Source organism: Ochlerotatus camptorhynchus, unplaced genomic scaffold (genome assembly GCF_037179485.1).
Source record: "Ochlerotatus camptorhynchus isolate MF236.1 unplaced genomic scaffold, CSIRO-AGI_Acam_v1.1 ptg000330l, whole genome shotgun sequence".
NCBI classification, from domain to species: Eukaryota; Metazoa; Arthropoda; class Insecta; order Diptera; family Culicidae; genus Ochlerotatus; species Ochlerotatus camptorhynchus.
Genome location: NW_027040818.1, coordinates 13,254,403 through 13,277,705, shown reverse-complemented (window position 1 = coordinate 13,277,705; position 23,303 = coordinate 13,254,403). Strand labels below are relative to the sequence as shown.

The 23,303-nt window shown below is 37.5% G+C and overlaps 1 protein-coding gene across 2 annotated transcripts in view; it reads left to right on the top strand.

Moving 5' to 3' along the window:
* Positions 1-23,303, top strand: part of yki (Transcriptional coactivator yki) — a 139,618-nt gene that overhangs the window by 70,510 nt on the left and 45,805 nt on the right. For both annotated transcript variants that reach the window (XM_065230492.1, XM_065230493.1), the window contains exon 2: positions 21,228-21,394. In XM_065230492.1, the coding sequence (XP_065086564.1) occupies positions 21,228-21,394 (167 nt within the window). The remainder of the gene's footprint in view (positions 1-21,227; positions 21,395-23,303) is intronic.

Genomic DNA, 23,303 nt, shown 5'->3' with positions numbered 1-23,303 from the left:
CTTCCATCTCGAAATAAAGGATCCAGAATTTCCAAATCACAATCTGAATCAAACGTTTGACCTGCCAATTTCACACTTGTAAGTACGAGTTATTCGTGTATCTTAGATTTGTCTAATTTAAAATCAATTATTTTCACTAAACGGACGATTTCCTTGATGGAGTCCTTATTCATGATCCTGCGAACCTTGAATTTACTGACAAATTGAACAAATTCATTGGGAACATATTGGGCAAACAAATACGACACAAAAGATTTCGTGTGTTCTTTGACATTCTTATTGAATTGAGATGATTTGAATTGATGTTTAGCAGCATCAAGTATGGATTTGAAAACAATAACTTCTGAATCCTTAACAAAATTGTCTTCTTTTAGTTTTTGTTCCTGATAGCTTCTGATATTTTTCCTGGACTATAAACTCTTGACATCATAGTGACAAAAAATGAATGAATCCTATCATATATGTCGAAAAGAATAAACTCATTCGTCTCAAGAAACTTCAGCAAATTTTCCGTCTCTTCTGCTGATCCTGCTGAAAGAACCTGCTCTTTGATATCCGGTAGCAGTAAGATCAACTTGATGTACTAAGTTAACAACCCAACATGAGTCAGATCTTAAAAAGCAAACTGCTTTGTCGTTTTTGAAGTGGTGGAACTATTTAACCGCCCTGGCCCTGAGAAGAAATTACCCTGGCAATGAAAATAAACAGGCTCATATTAGTTTACTCATTCTTTGAATATGTTTTATGTTTAACTAATTGTGTTTAAAGCTATATGACTGAAAAAATTCTCATTTTTTATTGAACACCCGTTAATACAAAATTTAAACTATATTGAACAAATCCGCGCCATAACAAGCAAATCCGCGCCAGAACAAATCTGATAAGCAAATCCGCGCCAAATCCGCGAAAATCGCGAAATCCGCGTTGTCGTAACAACCCTGTAAATCCAAGATGTCTATAATAAATTATAAGTTCAAAATCTAAAAACCATAAATATGAGATTTCCAATTTTATTCTTAAGGGGAAAGGGAACGTGAAACATTTTTCAAAAATTTAACAGTTTGTGATCATTGCGATCCAATTGACAAGCGAAAAACTGAGGACACAGTTCTATAAATAGAATCTCGATCTTCCCACGACTGAGTCTCTTTAACAGAAAAAAAGTCTAATCTAATAAGAATGTCGGTTTTTAAAAAAACAACTGCTTTGATTTTTTTTTCCACGTTATCTTGCACTTTGAACAAGTTTTCCAAGCCCAGAGATTGTTGGTCATTTACCCCTATGAAACCCAGAATGTTTTCTTACTCAAAATTCAGAGCTGGTAGTGGCGATGCTATTTAATACCAGTGACTTTAGTGACTAAATTCTAATAAACCTCCTAATGGAATCCCCTACAAAGAGGTTTTCGAGCAGAAAAAGTCAGAGTGATCTTATTTAGAAAGCCGATGAGCAGGAGGAAAGGAGTAGTTCCACACCAAATGACAAATCAATCTGGCGCGACCTTCTCCAATTTGCATGAAACTTTGCATAATTGTGTGTGATGATCAATCACTTGGCTAAAATGTTCAAAATGTCGTAGGGTTAACTACCCCATTTCCGGCCTATTAAGCACAACCCGCACTTAGTCTTTCTTAATCTAGTGCAGTTTAGCACCCTAAACGGAATATTATGATTACTGATGGCTTCGAAATTTATTTACCTTTCCGTATGTACCGTAAGATTTGATAAAGAGAAACCAATCGTTGAAATATTGTCAAAAATCTAACACTGCTTCTTGGTCTACGGATTCTAATATCGGCCTAACGCATTGAAACGCCAATGAATTCACTTCGGCCTATCGGATGAAGATAAGCATTGATTCAGTCGGAGCGCTTCTTTTGTTTTTAGGAATAATAGGTGCAAACTTTCGTATCACGCGTTCTCATTGACTTCAGCTTATCAACTAAAGTATAGTACCAAACGCATAATTGACTTGTTAACTCTGAAATCATTAGCATTAGCATCGAACAAGTTGCACAATATCGAAAGTGGTACGAATTTAAAACTACTATGAGCAAGACGGATATCTATTACTGGATAGAGAGTAAGTAGGAAATAATTACTCCCAGATTTATTTGAAGATTTCTGCTCGATAGGCCCAAAATGGGCGATTAGGCCGAAGTAGTTCTCTACCCTATTAGATATTTTTAAACAAATCATAACTCTAAAATCTCACTTCCAATCGAAATGATGTCAGGGACAAATTTGTAGGAAAATGTAATTCCTTTTCAGAAAAAAATATACCCGTAAAAAAGTTTCAACTAATTATGGGCAACAAATCAAAAAAATGTTTAGATTAAAATAAATGCTGACTCGGCCTTCTCAGATTTGCATGAAACTTTGCATAATTGTTTGTTATGGTCAATCATTTAAATTTTAGCTGAAATTCGGTCATTTTGAATCTCACAAATATATTCACAATGACCTCACTTCCAATCGAAATGACGTCTGACAGAGAATTTTCATTTTGAAATTCCCGGTTTTTTCCCGGTTCAAACCTTAAAAAATTGCCGGTTGTTAATATGCAACAAAAAAACTAAATTAACGCATTTTTAAGAACGTGCTGATAGGAATGTACTGGAAGGATAAAAAAGTGATTTAAGATTCATAAGATTTTGGGGCTTTAAAATTTGTGTAGAGTCTGAAACTAGAACTTTTTACAAAATTCATGATTAATAACTATCTTCGCGATGCAAGATTTAGAGTAAAAATAATTAAAATGTAAGATTTTGAAAAAAATCAAGATCACAGATTTGAAAAAAAAAATATCATACTTATGAGTCGTGGAGTCATAATTGTCATGCTCTGAGACTTGGATGCATTTTAAAAGTTATAACAAATTACATAACAATCTGTAGAATCTAGCGGACAAACCCTGGAATTTGTAGTAAAATTTGAAAGTATTCAAAGTGTTGATTTCATACAAATATTGAGAAGGATTCCCACATAGTTTTCGAAGGAAAAGTTCTGAGCAGATTTCCAGAATTATTCTGACATGAAATCCTTAGAAATTCTTTGATGAATTTGGAAGGATTTCTGTGGAGAAGAATGCAAGTTCTAAATTAAGTTGTTAGGTAATTCTAGAAGATTTAAAAAGGAGTTGTGAAAAACAAATCTTTGGGGAAAATTCCTATGTGATTCTGAGGAGATTTGTATGGGGATCGTGAGAAAAATGACAGAAGAATTTAAGAAGAATTCCAAGAGAATTATGATCAGAATTCAACAAGAAACAGAGTTCTAAGAATGTTCTGGCAATAATTTCAACCCTAGTGCGAAAGATTCATCACAGAACTCCAACAAAATTGATCGCAGAAAATTTGATGATAATTAAAAAGAAATTCTTTAAAATACTCCAAGGGGTTTATTAATAAAATTTCGAAAAATTTCTGCTGTTTTGAATAGCGTTAAAAGAAATTTTTGAAAAGATTTTCAAAGGGAATCAAAGTCTCCGGATATGCTCAAGGGAATTCTTAGAAGGATTCCAATTAAAATTCCTGAAAGAATTCAACGGTAATGATTACGCGGAGTGTTTTCTGGTTTATTTCAGAGCAATTTCAAGGTAATTCAGAGCAGCATCCCAAGTTAATTCTGGAATTCATATCATGAGAATTTTGAACAACGAAAAATTAAAACCCCGGAAAAGAATAATTCAGTTTCGGTTGTAACAAATATTTGTTGTCAAAGTCCATCATCTTCAATATTTTCTTTTAAGGACCATGCACTTTACATCTTTACATTAAGACGACAAAAATCAATATGCAATATTTCTGAGTGATTAAATTCTAAAAACAATAAGACGGTAAACCGAAGAAAATTTTGCTGTATAATAGAGCAAGACATTCATTTGCTAAAGGATCACTCTGTTTTAATGGTTTATTCTAAAATTCTGATGCAAAAATTTATTTCTATGATATAGTTAATTTATTTTCCCGGTTCTCTTGCCGAATTCCCGGGTTTTCCCGGTTTCCCCAGTTACTTTTGAAATTCCCGGATATTTCCCGGTATTCCCGGTTTTTCGGTTTGCTGGCCACCCTGGTCTGAGCCAAAGTGGTAGAAAAAAAAATAATTCCTGTTCAGAAAAAAATACACACGAAAAAAGTTTCAACTAATTTTGGGTAAAAAAATCCAAAAAAGTGTTTAAAACTTTTTTTTCCTTTGGTTTGTAAGAGTGAGAGGTAATCACGCTTACCACTACACCACCGGTGCCGTTGTTTAAAACTTAAATAACATAAAATTCCTTATTAAATATTTCGTAGAAAGCTTACAAAATACGATATCTTCTGTGATTTTTTTTTTAATTTGGACACTTAAAAAGCATACGAAATCATAGAACAACAACTTTTGAACCAAATTTTGAACTTTTTGTATTGCATTTGTTCAATAATACACCCTTTCTACATAAAAGCACGATAACATCGAATATTTCTGTATTTAAACGTCTGAAACTGATGATACTCAATTGAAATCTGAAAGTGAGAACATTTCCCAGTTCCGGAGAGGACTTGGCCCCTTATGCTCCCCTTCTAGCTACGCCAATGGCACCCGCTACGATCGGACGAAATCACAACAAATTCAGAGCAAAACGCTTCGACGCATGCGCCCGTTGGCAGCCGCAGCCAAACGGAAGCATTCAGTCAAAACCAAGGGGGGGAGGTGGCTGTCAAATACGAACAATCGTCGCCTACCTCGCATGCCTCGCATAACTGGTTCCAAACGTAAACAAGCCATAAGAAACCTACAGCGATTGTTTACGTTTGGAGCCAGTTTCATACAAGAATGATCAGTAGGCTGATTTGACAGCACGTCCCCCCCAGGTCAAAACACACCACTGGTAAGTCACCGATATGTTGTGATGGTTGCTTCGTGGCGGCCCTCTTACTTCGTCGAACGCAGCAGCCGTCTCCTTACAACGATGACGGTTCGGTTTATCCGTGTGACAAATTACTCAAATCGCAGTACTCTCGGCCGAAAATAGAAAAACCTTTTTGAAGCGCGCGCCTACTTGGATTTGCTGTCGCTCAGGTGAACCAATCGAGGTGCAAATGCTGCTTTTTCACTATATAAGAAAGTGGGAGAAGAATCACAAGAAAAAAAAGAACAGAGTTTTCGGAGAAGATCCCAAAATCTTGAATGAAAATCCCACTACCCTCTATGCACCACGCGATCCTCCGATGTGCGTTGCTTTGTTTTGCGGCACTTTAAACCTTTCTTCTTGGAAGGAAGGAACTTCTCTTTTTGCTGTGTTTGCACGCAATGAAAACCCAAATTGGGATGCTTTTTGTTTTGCATGCCGCCACCATCGTTGAAGTGTCAACGTGGGAGTTGATATCTGCAACAGTTCTCATGAATCCCGGCCGAGGAGGCTCTAGTAGGGGAAACGCTCCTATAGTTGAGCTACGTTAGATGCGTTAGGTTCCAATAGTTGTGCATGGAGACTCAAGGGACCTTTTTGACGTTTCTCTATCTAGCACACATGGATCAATGTACAATTTGTTTGACCACTAATCAGTTTCCCTCTTGCTCGCACTCGTTCGATTTAAATGGAGCAGTAGTGTGCGCCGATTAAACGTCAAAAAGCTCTATGCACAACTATAGGAACCTAACGCTTCTAACGTACCGCAACTATAGGAGCGTTTACCCTAGACATTTTTTTAATTCAAATTGGAAATTACAGTAGGGTGAATGTCGGCTTCGACATCGATTGACTGTTTTCGTCAACCAAAGTGTAAACGTTTATTTCACTGCATTTTTCCTTAGTCTTTTGGCTTCAAACTAATTACATTTTAACGACTGAGCAATCCTGTTGTGCTAGATTTTTGTTTAAATTAAATGTACACGTTACAAAGTTTGTTTGATTTCGAGTTGCCGATAATAGAACCGCTGGTTAACACGCAGTTCAATTGGAAACGGTGACGAAGAAAAAGAGGCTGCCGACAATATTCACACTCTCGTGAGAAGTTTGGAGCGTTGTAAAAACGCTTTCAAACAGTTTTGGATAATTTTATCTATTGGAATGGATAGAGAAGCAAGCAGCAAATAAATGTAAACAAACATGTCATAACACAAAGTAAAAAAATATACCAAACGTTCTTGTTATTTAAGGGCGTCTATGTGATGTTTTGCTGTACCTGTTGTGGACATTAGTACATCCTTTTTCTTCAACTTTAGTCTAGGACGCCTAGTTATCCTTTTTCAACTACTGATCTTAACAATATGAAGGACACCAGTACGGAGCATTCGATTTGATCAAATTATTCGCAAAAACATTTTTCCAACACTCCCAGCTAGGTGAGGGGTAGAGGATGACACACACCGAGATCGGCGAAATGACTTCACTAGTCTTCACCTTTACTGTTCCAAAGAGGGGGGGATGTTGTTGAATTTTTAAGATATATACCGTTAACGTCAAGGAACGTTGTAAAACTTCAGGAACTACGTAGATCTAACGGCTGATAATAAATAAAGATATAAAAAAAAAAAAACGTAGATCTTGATGGAACTTTGTAAAACTTAAGGAAATTACGTTCAGTGAGCTGCGTATAAGTTCAGTAAACGTTCTAGAAGTGCAGACAGTTTTGTAGAAGTTCAACTGGTTTTGTAGAACTTCAGTGAACCGAAGGGCAGAGCATTTTGTAGAAGTTTGGCAAATTTTATAGAAGTTCAGATAAATTTGTTCATCAAACTATATGAATATTTAGCGAATTTTATAGAGATTTAACGAATTTTGCAGAAGTTCGGGGTACTTCGTTAAATTCAGGGAACTTTGTAAATCTTCAAGGACTTCGTAAAGCTTGAGTCATTTAATATCTGGACGCACTGTTTATTTTACTGCAGTGCTCCTAGCGGTCGGATCTGAAATGTTTTGACAGCAGTTTGTTTTGGAGGAAACCGTCATCACGATTCATTTCGTTTAAAACGAAGTTATAGGTACTTGACGGAAACCACGAACCGAAAATTAATTTTGGACACCCACTAGGAAAATCCGACGTGGTCAAGTTCAAAAATCGCGAAGTCGTTGAAATTGACTAAACCGACCGTGTGCAGGCATTCGAGATCCAGTTGTGAGGCCACCAGGCACGAATTATATACCGCAGGCATCGCTTCTCCGCTGATATACACCACGTCTCGCTGGCGTATAACAACACAGATTTCACGTTCGAGTTGAAAATTCGGATTTTGGTGCGTTAACTTATCTGGTTGGATCTCCATACGTTTCGTAAACTCACAAAGGCAGCCCTAGCCTTCTTGATTCGTGCACCTATGTCGCTCTTGGTCCCGCCGTCCGACGCTATTTGGCTGCCAAGATATTGGAAACTTTCGACCTTCTCCACTGCTTGCCCCGCTACCGTAAAGTTGGAAGGGTTGCCCGTGTTGATATCCAACGATTTGGTCTTGTTGACGTTGGTGGTGAGACCCGCCGCAGAGGAGCGTTCGGCTAGGTAATTGAGCTTACTCTGCATATCAGAGCGCCGTTGTGCTAGTAGAGCAACACCATCAGCCAAATCGAAGTCGTTGAGATGCTCCATGGTGATAGGCTGCCAAAGCAGCCCACGGTTCGGCAGACGGTCAATTGCACCTACCATGATCTCGTCGATTACGATGAGAAACAGTAGCGGTGATAGTATACATCCTTGTCTCACACCAGTGACCACCCGGATAGGGTCGGACAAGGCTCCGTTATGCAGAACTCTGCACGTGAAAGCCTCATACTGCGCTTCGATGAGGTTGACGATTTTATCCGGGACTTCCTTGCGTCTCAGGGCGCCCCACAGATTCTCAAATTGGGCAGGAATCATTTAAAGATTTCAACAACGTCCTCTAAATATTTTTCTACGACTTCTGGTTGATGAAGTTTATTCTGAAGAACTTCAAACTGTTCAAAAATTCAAATGACGTCCACAGATATTCTCCCTAAACTGCAGGTTGACCGGGAACTATTCGAAAGATTTCTGAATTTTTTTTCGAGGCTTCACGCTGTTCACTATTCTGAAGATTTCTAACTGTTAAAAAATAAAAATACGTCTTTTAGTCGGGACTACGCACAAGATCTCCAGCTGATTGAAGATATCAGTCAAGACCATTGGTTATTTTTTCAATACTGCAGGTTGATCGTCAATTATTTCGAAGATCTCAAAGTTCAAATGATGGGACTCAAATATTCCCCCAAGATGGCAGGTTGGTCCGAAGGTAAACAAAAGATCTTAAGCTAATTGAAGATTTCAGTAAAGTCTTGTGCATTGTCAGGTCGATCAAGTATTATTTTGAAAAAAAAATACTGATTGTGGTTACATTATTCGTAATCAACATCATCAAGAAGAAACTTAAAATATGAAGTCAAAATCTTCCTTTAGAAAAGATGTCACATTTCTGGTTAAATAAAAAAATAAACCCTTCTGAAGTCTTCTTTAATTTCTACGTGGCTTCAAACATCTTCTCAATGTCTTCACAGAATTTCAGGTGAATATTTCAAAAGGTCGTATCAACATTGATCAACTCTCTTCATAAACTTTCTCTTTCGTTAATAACTCAGCTGCAAAAACATTCCCTGTTGTGTTTTACGTTTTGGACGCTAGAGTAGAACCTTCTATGTTGCGAAAATAGCCCAAAATCTGTTTGCAGAGCCCTGGATATCAAAAGAGGAAGTCTATTGACAGAGTTGATCACAGCAGATAGGACCTTTTGAATTGTTCATCTAGAAATGTCTTCCACATGAAGACATGTATTGAAATCTGGCATCCCTGCTATCGAGTACCTATCTAATCGTTGCTTTTCTTATTCTCCTTTCTTCGTTTCGAATGTTACGAGACTATGCAGCATAATCGCTTCGACCGAACAATAGACGTACCGAAAAGCGAACCCATACCAAACCAGCATGATCATTCTCTTCTTGATGCTGCAAGATGATAATCATCATCATCTCCGGCTTCGCCGTTGTTGTTGTTGTTGTTGTTGCTGTCGTCGTCATTCCCAGACTCGGCAGACCCATCAGAAGAAGCCGCTGCGCTTGCTTGCAGTGTAATTTATTATCTCGCTTCTGATCGATTTCTCGATTCCGAGAAAATCCGAATTGAATACAAGCTCTCTTTTTGGCTTCTTGTTCGCTGTTTTTGCTCAAATTCTTTCCGATCAGATCCGGTTGTTGATCTGCAGGTCTTCTGTGAGTGAGACTGCCGCTAAGGATGGGGTTTCTTCTGTTGACGTTCGTACGATGGTTCTCTTTGTGGGAGTTCCTTTGGAAAGGGCACGTATGACTGATTTACACCTGTGTGCTCTGGGGCGCTGCGCAATGTGACGCTCGTGTGAAGCTCGGGCAATTTGACACGTTTCGATCGTCGTCCCCTGTCTCCGTCTCCGCTCGCCTTTAGTTGGGAAAGGAATGGATCATGATTTTTGCACGAGTATTTTTTAATGAGGCATAATGGAACAAATATAGCAGGGTTTCCAGCTTCGTTCCAATCAGTTGAGGTGTGATGGTTTCGCTTTGGCGTTTCAAATGGAGCGTCATGTGGGTGATGATTCAGCAGACGGGGGAGAAAAACAAACATTCATGATAGGACGGTAGTGTGACAATCGTTCTTCACGTGGAATTTGTCAAGGCCAAGGAGTCACAATTGGAAATTGCACCACACAATCACATGAACCATAAGGTCCCAATACAAACTATGTGAATAGTTTGTTCAGTGTACCACATCGCCTATGGCGTTGTGGACCTACATGGTTGTACCCTTTCAGTCCTTCAGTTTACAGCAACTTTTCTACGCCGATTCTTTCAGATATTTGATGACCACTTTGTTGCTTTCCAATGGAATCTAGCAGTGTTGGCAGAGATTTGGTTCACAGCTATGTCTGTTGGGGTAGTCTGCCCAACGAATGTCAAACAGCCAACTGGTACCTTGTAGGAAACTCACAACATATCCGCTGCATCCGATTATTGTTTATAAAATCTCTGGATTTTAAGGTGAATTCAGGAAGCCTTAGTGTGAAACTTCAGATGCACAAACGTCAGCTTTCACAATACTTACAATTCTGAGATTGCTACTCTCTATTTGTTGTAGCGCAGCAACCAAGGAGTAGCAATTTCATATTTGTATATTTCGTGGAAGCTGACATTTGTGCATTTGAAGTTTCATAGCGTGTCACCAAATAACAGAACGTCCGAAATCTTCGATGACTGTTAACTTAGTTGCAACTAGTTTCGCTACATCGCGCTACAGTGAGAAAACACTTGTTTTACAAATCACCTAACCTAAAAGTACGGATCAAATTCGAACCCACCCGAGCTCGGCCTCAATCCCATACCCACAGCTGTATCAATACCGGTTGTTAGCGGAAGAGTGCACCGTCAAGGTCGCGGCTCGTCAAATGTTCGTATTTTTGTGTGTCGTGCGAACACATTGAATGAATTTTGTGGGAATCGCCTCAGACTCGGAGAGTCGCACAGCAAAAAAAAAAATGAAACATCGGTAGAGTTAATTCACTTTTATGACAACTTCCTGTTTTAAATATTTATAGGTTTGGGAGCTCGCGCGAGACCAATAATAGCGTTGCGACTCGCTCGAGAAACCCCGAGCCCCCCAAATAATACGCAAACGACGAATGGCAGTAGAAAAATCCGGACTCTCACCAACCCTGCCTGAGAGAAAAAGAAAGAGAGAGAGTGGGTCAGTCAGGCAGTGTGGGATGGGAAACACCGTTCCGGTACCCAAGGAGATTCACAGGAACTCCGTATTAAGGCCGCCGCCCAAGCCACCTCGTGTGAATTTGTTTCGCACGATCGAATGAGCTAAATGAAAGGAATTTTGCTACGATGAATAATTCAGGGGAATTTTGATACTTCCGCGGAAAATCACTCGATCGCAAGGAGCTGCCGGTACCATTTAAGGTACATACCAAAAAAAATACAAATGTTCTGGCACGCGGCTTAAGCCGAAACGCGATCACTGTGAATATAAATCTTATTTTCGTCGCCGAACCGGAAACCGAGGCAACAAATCCCGTGTAGAACATGCATCGGATGGTGGAAGGAGAACGAGAACGAGTGAGTGAGCTTACACAAAGTCATGTGATTTATTGGTAAGATTCGCGACGCGACGCGACGCTTCGTTTACCCTTCGCAGTTCTCTCCGATCCAGGAGAAGTGCGAACTTCATGCTTCCTTTGGTATGGGAAACAAATTTCTAATTTTAAATCTCAATTGATGCGTGATCGCACAAAAGCCGGCGGGATTCGAGTGATCACAGAAAATGATCACGCACGGGAAGATGGGTACACTCAAATCGGGGTGTTGTTTACCGAGAATCGGATAAAGCTAGGGACCCACGCTAGGACTTGTGCTGGATGTCCTATACAGCTATTAACAAGTTCCCTGATGGTCGATAAAAGCAGTTATCCGTTCGATCGGTGTCTGAAGACCAGCCTGCGGGTGGACCTCAGAAGTTCGATCATCCTTACACTGAAAACGAAACTAACTCAGAGAGTCACTTTTACTCAGTTGTGAGTAGGGTTATAGAACCGATAGTACCGGGTTATTTTCTGGTACCATAACTTTAAAAAAAATTAGTGAGATCAGAGAACTTCATGGCAGTTGGATCAACTTCATCAACTTCAAGAAAGATGCGAGATATTCAGGGTACTTCCATGAACATCTGAACATTTTTGGAATCATTTGGGAAATTCCAAAAACTTCAGAATCTTGTTGAAAAGTTCAAGGACGTTCGATTTATTAAAAAAAAGACAGCAGAGAACTTTGCAAATGCTCCAAGAACAATGTCCAAAAAACGTTTTTTTTATTTTCAATATCTTTTCCTAATATTTTTGGAGAAAAATCAAAACGCAGATTTTTTGGGTCTTAAAGCTTCTCCTTAACTTTGGAAATATTACAGAATTTCATGACAATTCCGAGAACTTCAACGAACAAGGATAGCTCTGGAAACTCGTCCAGAACTGCGGAAAAGTTTTAAGATCCTTAATATTAGGTTTCAATGGTCTCGGGGCTTTTCCATCAATTTCAGGAAAATTAATCCATTAAATCCTGGAAAATTTCAGAAGAAGTATAAAGATTTTAGATGATTTCAATGCAGTTTAAAAAAATCCAGGGAAGTAACGTGAACTTTTGTGGCTGTTCAGAGAACTTACAAATAGTTTCATGAATAACAGAAAAATTACGGGAACTTCCGGAAAGTTCTGAAAGGTTCAAATATATAAAATTAAAAAAAATATCAAGAGATTTAAAGGTGTTAAAAAATTTAAAGATTTTCAGAAAACATTCAGGAAGTTAAAAGAACTTAACAAAAATGTTTGAACCTTAACAGTGAATTCAACTTCAAAAAACGGTGGGATGTTAAAAGATTTTCAGTACAGTTTCATTGAATTCAGGGCAGTACCAGAAAAATTCCCCAGAAGAATAACGAGAACTTCAGGATAGATTAGGGAACTACAAAGTGGTACACATATTTTTTAGGACCTTTACAGAAGATATGAGGCATGAAAGGAAATACTTGGGATTTTCGGGAAATTTTATTGACTGCGGGAGAAAAATCTGAAAAAATTAAGAATCTCCTTGAGAAGCTTGTTTTACAATCTTCTTTTAGAATGTTCTTCAAACGTTTCTTTCAGAATCCTCTTTGGAAAAGCTTTTTTTAGTATGTTATGCAGTAGCAGACTCTTCTTTAGAAGCGTTCTTTTAGAATCTTCATTAGAAGTCTCGTTTAGAAACTTTTTTGGAAGCTTATTTTAGCATCCTCTTTAGAACCTGCTTTTAGAATCTTCTTCAGAACCGTCTTTTAGACTATAATCTTCTTTAGAAGCTTTTTTTAGAATCTTCTTTTAGAACCTTCTAGTAGAATCTTCTTGATAAGCTGCTTTTAAAATCTTCTTGAGAAGCTTGTTTTAGAATTTTCTTGAGAAGCTTCTTTTACAATATTCTTCAGATGCTTCTTTTCTTCTTTAGAAGGTTCTTTCAGTATCGTCTTTACAAGCTTCTTTTAGATTCGACTTTAGAAGCTTATTTTAGTATCTTCTTTTTTCATCTTTCGAAGCTTCTTTTGAAATCTCCTTTAGAAGCTTATATCAGAATCCTTTTTAGATGCTACTTTTAGAATCTTCTTCAGAAGCTTCATTTAGAAACTTCTTTGACAGCTTCTTTTAGAATCTACTTGTGAAGCATCTTCTATAATTTTCTTCAGAGGCTTTTTTTAGAATTTTCCTTTAGAATCTTCTTTTAAAGTCTTCTTTAAAAGCTTCTTTGAGAAACTTCTTTTAGAATCTTCTTCAGAAGCTGCTGTTAAAATCTTATTTAGAAGCTTCCTTTAGAATCTTCTCTAAAAGATACTTTTAGAATTATGTTTAGAAGCTTTTCTAGAAGCTTCTTTAAGAATCTTTTTTAGAAGCTTCTTTTAGCATCTTCTTTAGACAATTCGTTTAGCTTCTTCTTTTAGAATATTATTTTAGAATCTTCTTCAGAAGCTAATTTTAGAATCTTCTATAGAAGCATCTTTATATTATTTAGAAGCTTCTTTTCATATCTTATTTAGAAGCTTCTTTTAGATTTGAGAATCTTCTGATTTTAAAATCTACTTTAAAATCTTCTTTAGAAGCTTCTTTTAGAATCTTCTGTAAAAGCTTCCTTTAGAACCTTTCTTAGATGCTTCTTTAAGAATCTTCTTCAGAACCTGCTTTTAGAATCTTCTTGAGAAGCTTCTTTAGAATCTTCTTTTAGAATTATTTTTAAAAGCTTCTTTCAGAATCTTCTTATAAAATCTCCTGTAGAAGCTTCTTTTAGAATCTTATTAACAAGCTAATTTAGAATCTTTTGTAGATTCTTCCTTAAAATCTTCTTTTGAAGCTTCTTTTTAAATTTCATTTAGAATTTTCTTAAGAAGCTTCTTTTAGAATCTTCTTCAGAACCTGCTTTTAGAATCTTATTGAAAAACTTCTTTTGAAATCTTCTTTAGATGCTTCTTTTAGAATATTCTTCCGAACCTGCTTTTAGAATCTTCATGAGAAGCTTTTTTAGAATTTTCTTGCGAAGCATCTTCTAGAATTTTCTTCAGAAGCTTCTTTAGACGATTCGTTTAGCATCTTCTTTTAGAATCTTCTTCAGAAGCTGCTTTTAGAATCTTCTTTAGAATCTTATTTAGAAGCTTGTTTTCAAATCTTATTAAGAAGCTTCTTTTCAAATCTTATTTAGAAGCTTCTTTTCAAATCTCATTAAGAAGCTTCTTTTCAAATCTTATTTAGAAGCTTCTTTTAGATTTTAGAATCTTCTGTAAAAGCTTCTTTGAGGACCTTCTTTAGATGCTTCTTTTAGAATCTGCTTTTAGAATCTTTTTGAGAAGCTTCTTTAGAATCTTCTTGAGAAGCTTCTTTAGAATCTTCTTGAGAAGCTTCTTTATAATCTTCTTGAGAAGCTTCTTTAGAATCTTCTTTAGAAGCTTCTTTTAGAATTATTTTTAGAAGTTTCTTTCAGAAACTTCTTATAAAATCTCCTGTAGAAGCTTCTTTTAGAATCTTCTTAAAAAGCTAATTTAGAATCTTCTGTAGATTCTTCTTTAAAATCTTCTTTTGAAGCTTCTTTTTGAATCTCATTTAGAATTTTCTTTAGAAGCTTCTTTTAGAATATTCTTCAGAAGCTGCTTTTAGAATCTTCTTTAAAATCTTATTTAGAAGCTTCTTTTCAAATCTTATTAAGAAGCATCTTTTCAAATCTTATTTAGAAGCTTCTTTTAGATTTCAGAATCTTCTGTAAAAGCTTCTTTGAGAACCTTCTTTAGATGCTTCTTTTAGAATCTTCTTCAAAACCTGCTTTTAGAATCTTCTTTAGAAGCTTCTTCTAGAAATTTTTTTAGAAGCTTCTTTCAGAATATTCTTTTAGAATCTCCTGTAGAAGCTTCTTTTAGAATCTTCTGTAGAATTTTCTTTAGAAGCCTCTTTTAGAATCTTCTTCAGAACCTGCTTTTTATTCTTCCGAACGTGCTTTTAGTTCTTCCGAACATGCTTTTAGAATGTTCTTGAGAAGCTTTTTAAGAATTTTCTTTTAGAATCTTTTTAGAAGCTTCTTTTAGAACCTTTTTTTAGAATTTTCTTCAGAATCTTTTCTTATAATCTTCTTATAGGATCTTCTTTTATTTAGAAGCTTGCCCGTCACTCTGCTCCTCTGACTGAAAAAACACGAGCGGGCCAGCGGGCAATTATCCACGGCCCACACAAATTTTAAAAAAATGTATGGACAATTGGGCAGAGAGAGAGGGGAGGGCATTAATCCCAAAAAAACTGTCTACGTAGTTAATGAACAGCCCCTTATCAGTTCCTTAAACATTAATTAAGATGTATGTTCTCACCGGAGCTCGTTGGAAATCTCTGAAGCTCTCTGAACATCTCTGAAATCTGAAGTTCGCAGATGCTGTCTCTTGATATCTGAGAACTTCTATAAAATGTTGGGTACTCCAAGGAAGCTTTTGTAAACAATTACTTCTTTCGATGATTTCTAGAAAGTCACATCACCGACGGTTGGTTTGCGTGGGCGTGCTTTGAATTCCTGGAAATCATCGAGAGAAGCTATTGTTTACAAAAGCTGTTACGCCCTAGTTCCAGCTCTATCTAGAATTAGACGCAGTTTCATGCGAACCGGAGAAGATCGAGTTTGAAATTCCATCTGTTTTACTATTGGTCTGTAAAAGGGAGCATTTCACAGTAGTACCAAATAGTAAAACAAATGGAATTTTAGAAACAGAAGCATTGCGTCTGAGAATGCTTGTCAGCTGGTGAACGGTCGATCGACCCTCCCGAAAACGAAAATGCTCCTCGCGACGATGTGATTTTCATCGGCAGATGTTAGAAGTTGGTGATTAACGGAGATCTTTGATGACCCAGATGAAAGGCTGATAGGTCGGCACTCAAGTAACAATTTTGGTTTTATTCTAGTCTTCAAGACCATAATTTGGACTTGAAGAATGCTTTATAACCTCCATAAAACTAGCAATGTTCGTTTGGTAGCTAGTAGGAGAGCAATGATTACAATTACCAGATTTCCTGGTTTCCGAATGGGTATGACATTAGCTGAGTTCCAGCACGAGGGGAAGTATCCAAGTATAGGGTGATTGTAGAAGACTCAAGATGTTGAAGAAACCTGGGGCCTTCATGTTTTTTGTAAGATTTGACATAGTCATGGTGACCAGCAAATCCCGATTATCAATTACCAGATTTTTCCCGGATGTGCGATATACATTTAAGTTAAGCATCAAACCGAATGCGATTGAGCCGAGGAGATCGCTAGGTTGAATGGATCATTACTAAACCGGCAGCATTTTGAATCTTGATCTTGAATATGGTTTTCCGTTGGAAGACTACTAAATTTGTCTACGTTCTAGCTTTCTTGAACATAAAGCTCTGTACACGATTTTATTGGATTGTACTCAAGCATTTCCTTGAGAATCATTTCCCTTCGCAGAATGCTTTTCAGAATTGTTCTTAAATAAATTTGAGAGTCTCTCTTGGAATCCCTTGGAAATTTCTTTTTAACAGCCCAAAAATTATCTGCAAAAAATCCATGGAATTCATTCATAAACTCTCTTCAAATTATGAAAATTCAAGTTCAAAGAATTCACTGGAGCTTCCTTCCAATTTATTGTTTAATTCAGTTGAATTCTCCTTAGAATTTCCATGCAATTCACCTCATAATTTTCTTAAAATGTCGACACTTTGATTGTGTTTTGTTACTTTATACGATTTTCAGAGATGGGAGGAAATGCTATACTAATATCAACTTGAAGCTTTGGTGCGACAATTTATTAGCTAGAGCAAGTTCTGAAGAGGATAAATTGATAGTTCCCCTAGAGTACGGCAGGGTGGAAATTGAATAGAAGTTGAAATTGAGCGAAGCGCCATTAATGCGACAGTACTAATCAAACGCATACTCTTTTACCTAACTCATACATTGATGGATGAGGAGATTTGAGGTATGCCCTCAAATCCACAGGCAAAAAAGTGCGCATTTGACTTGCTCATATAGTGTCTGCGGCTGTGTAATAGTTTTAGCAACGTTTACCACTACCTATATGACAGTATATGAGCAATTCGAACGCGCCAAAGTTGGAAAATAATCTCAAGGGAATTTAAAGCGAATTCGGGGAGGATGAATTGAGTATTCTGAGCTGAATTTCAAGAGAATTCCTAGAAATAAATTCCTGAAAATTTCTAGAAAGCTGCTTAGATTTACAAGACAATTCTGAGATAAACTCAAAAAATAGGAATATTCCAAGGATAAGATTCAGTAACTTTTAAAGAGAATTATGGAGATAAAGCAAAGGGAATCGTCGTAGGGTGAATTCTAAGGGTTTCCTAAAGTGGTATATAGAAAGTTTTTAAGGCTGTTATGGATAAAACAAATATCAAGGGTATGCCAGAGAAAATCATAAAATTATGCAGGGGAATCCAATATATTCAGAGAATGCAATCAATTTTCCGGTTTTTCCCGGTTGGTTTCGATTGCAGGTTAATTCAAGGTTCTCCCGGTTTTCCCGGCTCAGTGGCCACCGTGAATATTTCCTTGCCAATCAACTCCAGAGTCTTTTTGGGTTTACTTAAAAGATCTTAATGATTAATACCAGAAGACTTATCGGTTAACTCCAGAGGTGCCTTGTCTCTTCAGACACTTCAAGACATATGCTTCTTAAGTTCTAAACAGGCTTCAAAAGATCCATAGATTTTCCGAGTAATACCCATGATTCTTCCACTGAACTTGCGTCGCACAATCTCAGGGCTTAACTCTCCACCATTAATACATTCGGGCTTGTTCTAGAAGTTTACTGAAAAACCTCATGAGATGTAATATCTGCTTTAGTTGAAGTCTTAATCTTCTTCTAGGCATTTTACGCTTCTTTAGCGAGCGTTTTGCCGACTCTTAACTTAGTGTTCTAGATGCACTTCCACAGTTATATTAATTGAGAGCTTTCTATGCCAACCAATGCATGAATTTGTATACTTTTTTAAACTTTTTTGGGTTGTTTACCCAAAATAACTAAAAAAATTCTACCGTGTACATTTTTTTCTGAAAAGTAATTATTTTTTCCTACAACTTTGTCTCAGACGTCATTTTGATTGGAAGCAACATTTTCAAATTATGATTTGTTGAAAAATTTCTAAAACCCTTATTTTGATTTTTTTTTTTTTTTGCATGCTTCAAAATGCCCGAATGTAGCTCAAATGTAAATGATTGACCATAACAACCAATTTAGCAAAGTTTCATGCAAATCGGAGAAGCGACGCGTCTAAAAACTCAGATTGTTTTTGCTATTTGGGCTGGAAAATGCTCTAATGCCATGTCTATTCGGATCATTTTTGGCTACTCTCCCAAATCCGGATACGTTCTTAGCTAAGTAGGTAAAACCAGACAGGCCGTGTTCGGCCTTGAGCCGAAAAGCACCGACGGTGGACAGGCTGACTTGGTTCGCGTGCACAGCCGCCCGCTTTTCACGGCTACGAAGAGACGCAGACGACCGAGCTAAACGAGCGCTATCGCAGTACACTTCGACGTCGATATAGGTAGTCTCTGCAATAAATCACCGCACACACACACCCCCACAACCACGATCCGAATGTGAGTGTGGGTGGATAAAAACCGATTATCAAATTCTCCATCTTCTGATGACGTCCGCACGCACGCACGAATCAGACAAAATCACGCACATTTTAGGTCCAAAACAGCCGAAAAGTCCGGGCAACTGTTTTTCCATGAGTTGCGTTCTTGGTGTGCGAGCGCAAATTTGTTTAGGAATGGATTTATTTTTAGCAAACAGTAATGTTCTCCAACCAAAAAAAAAAAAAACAAGTCCGATGTTGATGCGTGCATGCTGTGCGAAGATCGCCAGTTGTTAAACGTGCGCGAGGTTGTTTTTGTTTTGCTCTCGCTTTCTGTCATTCTCGTGGCGTGCACCTCCCTTCCCCTACTTCCGCGTGCCCGTAAAGTCTACACAGCAACGAACAACATCGGAAAATGGCACAGTTTCGGCGGGTTCGACGAAGAGTGACGCAAATGTTTTCGGAATAACAGCTTTCTGAAACCGAACAGGAATGAATTTGGAAATGAAAAAAACAAGTTTGTTTGAGGCACACAGTGCTGTCACTATTGACAATAATATTGATGATTTAGCAACGTGACAATACAATGTGTCATTTGCACCTAAAACCGCGAGCATTTTGGGGATCTCACAAATTTTAAACTTTTTCGGCGTTTTGATCATTGTTAAGAACATTTAATGTTGTTGGATCGCGAGTTTCTGAAGATTATCTAAGTGGATCGCAGTCAATAAAAGTTTAAGAACCACTGTTCTAATTCACTAACTGATGTATCTAATGCCATTTTTTAGCTGAAAAAAATTCCCTGAGTTTGCCAATTGTTTTCAAGAACTTTTATGGACAATTTCCAGGTTTTTAGGAATGTGTTAAAAAGCCTGTTATTTTTGGTAAATCAATATTGAAATGCCATAAACGGTTTTTAGATAGTACAATCAGTTTTAAGGGAACAGCTTTACAATCAATCCCTTTAAAAGTTGAACATGTACTTAATTTTACTAAGTCTAAGATCGAAAAACATAAATCAAAGTCTTAATGTTCCTAATTCTAATTCCAAATTCATGATCTTAAAAAAAAAATCAACAACAACAACAACACAAATGTCTCAGACATTTGATTTATTTCATGTTCGCAATCTTACAAGCATTTCAAAGTTAAGCATTTCTAATATTTCTATTAGTTTCAAATCTTGAAAACTTCTCATGTTCCAGAATCTTGGAAATTTCTCCATGTCCAAACCCGGAGTATTGAATTTGAAATAAAACTGCCCGAATGTTGAAGATTTCTCTCCAGCAGGATCATACAATTTTCCAATCACGAAATTTAAAAAGAAGTCTCAGAATTTTAGTTTTGTTTTTCTATACCCTGGATCTTGACATTTTGTGTTTGCTGTGTTACATATAAATCATCTTGATCTTTCACGTAGTATTCTCCAGAAATTCTCATGGAATTACTCTTGGAATTCTATTTAAGATATGCTCCGAATTCTCGTGGAGTGGTCCCATAAGGGCTTTGAAATGCTTCTTTCTTTCTTTCTTTCTTAAATTCTCTAAAAATATCACCAGAATTACGATGGAATGCACCTAGGAATTTCCTGCGATTATTAGATTAGATGGACCTGTTTTTGGAATTCAATTTCCTTAGATTGATCCTAGGAATAACCTTAAAATTCTCCTCAGAAATTGTGTGAAATTATTCTCAGTATTTTCATTGAATTAATTTCAGAATTCTATACGAATGTTGCTCGTTCCCTTGGAATTCTACTCACAACCTTGAAATTTTCTTATGCTTTCCTCATTAATTCCTCTAAGTTCACCTCAAAATTAGTTCGGCATGCAAGTCAAAGCTTGAAATGCTTCTACGAATTCTTTTGAAGTTCTCCTTTAAGGTCTAATTATGTCCACGAATATTCTGTAAAATGGACAAAGTCAGTCCTGGGAGTTCCCAAATTAAAAAAAAATTGTGCAGGGCAGCTGTAACTTGAAAACAGTTTTCAGTCTCATTTTGATATTAGTAAAGCATTTCCTTCAACTTTGTAATCGTCAACTTCACGCATGGAGCAACAAAAATTTGTCATTTTAGCAATATGTTGGCTATTTGTGGCGCTACGTTTCAAGGATACTTTTCCAGGATTCAAGCAATTATGCAGTTTTGAGGCTTATTTGGCGTTTTTTAATATTCTACGTAGCTCCATCGTCATGACGTTGGTTTGCGATGTTGATGTATCGAATACATCAAAGAAAAAAAAAACACGTGTGACCAGGCCCCGTCTACACCACAAGCGCAGCCCAGGCCCACATGTTTCGGAAATTGCTTCGCCAATCGAGTCACTGGAAAAACGTGCCGTACGTGATGTCGCCCCATTTCTTGGAAACAAAAAGGTTCCTCCACTCATGGGGATATCCCCACATTACCGACAGCCACTGCACCGGTGTAGATCGGGTGTACGTGTGTTTGTATGCGCACTTATCGAACGAAGCCAAACAAGTACGCCAAAACGTACCGTATCGTACCTGAACTTGAGCAATGTTTACCATCAGAAGGTTTCCTTGGAAACCCCCGTAGTTTCAGCGCTCGGTTTTACTAATCGACCTTCTCTCCCTTTTCTTTCCCAACAGTCACAACACGCGAACCACCACGTGGGAGGATCCACGTATCACCGCAGCCATGCAGCAAGAGAGCCTATTCCAACAGCAGCAGCAGTCCAGCGTCGAGACGCTGTTCAACACGGGGTCCCAGACGCTGATAAGTCCCACCATCTCGTCACCCACGCCCACCAACAATGGTGAGTGCTAGTAGGTTTAGGATAGAGACCATGCACCGTCGTAGCAGACGACTGACGCGACTGACCGGGGGGAAAACCCCCCAAAGTTTGAAGCTCCTGTTTTTCACTCTCTTTCTCTCTCTCTCTCTCTGTCTCTCTTTGGTTGTCTCTTTTTTTGTGACATAATTTTCCTTATCCTCACATCACTTCTTTGCTGCATACCTACACTTTCCACACACACACACACACACACACACACACGCATACACACATCTGTGGTTGGTGTTGCTAATTATGTGTTTTTCCCTAAACAATTAATTCTGTCACTAATCCTAGTGTAATTTAACGTAAATCTGCTCCACCTGGTCTAGAAACTGTCGGTTGTAGAAATTCAAGTCTTAATGCACAGGTTGAATCTAGCAGCTCTTCCTTCATTCACGTCCACCGGGGAATCAGGAATGTATCAGTTATGGGTTTTGGTCACTTTTCCCGGCACATCCCAAGTAACATTGCAAGCTTTATAGAGGTTTTATAGCGTTCTAAAAGTCTAAATTATGCTCTACAGAACCCTTATAAAACCAAAATTTTACTTGGGATGGGGTATTGGATGGTCGGATTCCTAGCGACCATGACAGTAAACATCCGTAGTACCTTATGCTCATCCGGAAACGAGTTCAAAGTGTAGATCGAGAGCTTCACTTCTCAATTCCACTGCGAGGTCTAAACCCATCCCGTCAGCCTTCTTCCTTTTCATGGCTTCCACGGCTAGAACTGAAGTTAGAAGTCAAGTTTAGCAGGTCAGGTCCAGCTGGACCACTTCCTTGACATGCTAAATGACATGAAACGAACCTTAGTCAACGCAGGTGTTCGCTGGAGCGGCTACGGGAAAATACTCCGATTGAGGCAAATTGGATCTTGATCTAGAACGCTTCAAAATCTCTCAAAAACTGCCTACATAGCTTATGAATAGCCCTACAGATGATGATATTTTAATTTTAATAATTTGGTCCATCTAGGTTTGTCACACAAAATCGGGGGACCAGGAGAAACAGGTAGAAGTTGTAGCAGCAAATGGAAGAAACATCAGGAAAAAAAAATGAAAAAAAGCTAACCTAAAGTTTTAACGAATGCCTGTGAGAAGTGATGAACGATAAAATGCTTCTTAAAACATCGAAAAACGTTCCTTTCCTGCGTAGCTATTCAGATTTACTGTCATGCAGGCAAGCATTTAAATAGAGTGAGCTTCCAAAAGAAGCTTCATTTAGGGTCTTCTTAAGACACTTCTTCTAGAAGCTTATTTTAAAAGCTTTTAAAAACTTCATCTAAAAGCTTTTTTTAAAGATCTTCTGAAAAAGTATCTTTTAGAATTTTCATCAGTGCTTCATATAGAATCTTTTTTAGAAGCTTCCTTTAGAATCTCCTTGAGAAGCTTGTTTAAGAATCTTCGTTAGAAGTCTCGTTTAGAACCTTTTTAAGAAGCTAATTTTAGCATCCTCTTTAGATCTTGCTTTTAGAATCTTCTTCAGAAGCGTCTTTTAGACTATTCTTAAGAAGCTTCTTTTAGAATCATCTAGTAGAATCTTCTTGAGAAGCTGCTGTTCAAATCTTCTTGAGAAGCTTGTTTAGAATCTTCTTGAGAAACTTCTTTTATAATATTCTTCGAAAGGATCTTTTATAATCTTCTTCAGAAGCTTCTTTTCTTCTGTAGAAGAATTTTTCAGTATCGTCTTTAGAAGCTACTATTAGATTCGTCTTTAGAAGCTTATTTTGAAATCTCCTTTAGAAGCTTCTTTTGAATCTTTATTGGAAGCTTCTTTTAGAATCTTCTTTAGAAGCTTATTTTAGAATCGTCTTAAGAAGCATCTTCTAGAATTTTCTTTAAAAGTTTCGTTTAGCATCTTCTTTTAGAATCATCTTCAGAAGCTGCTTT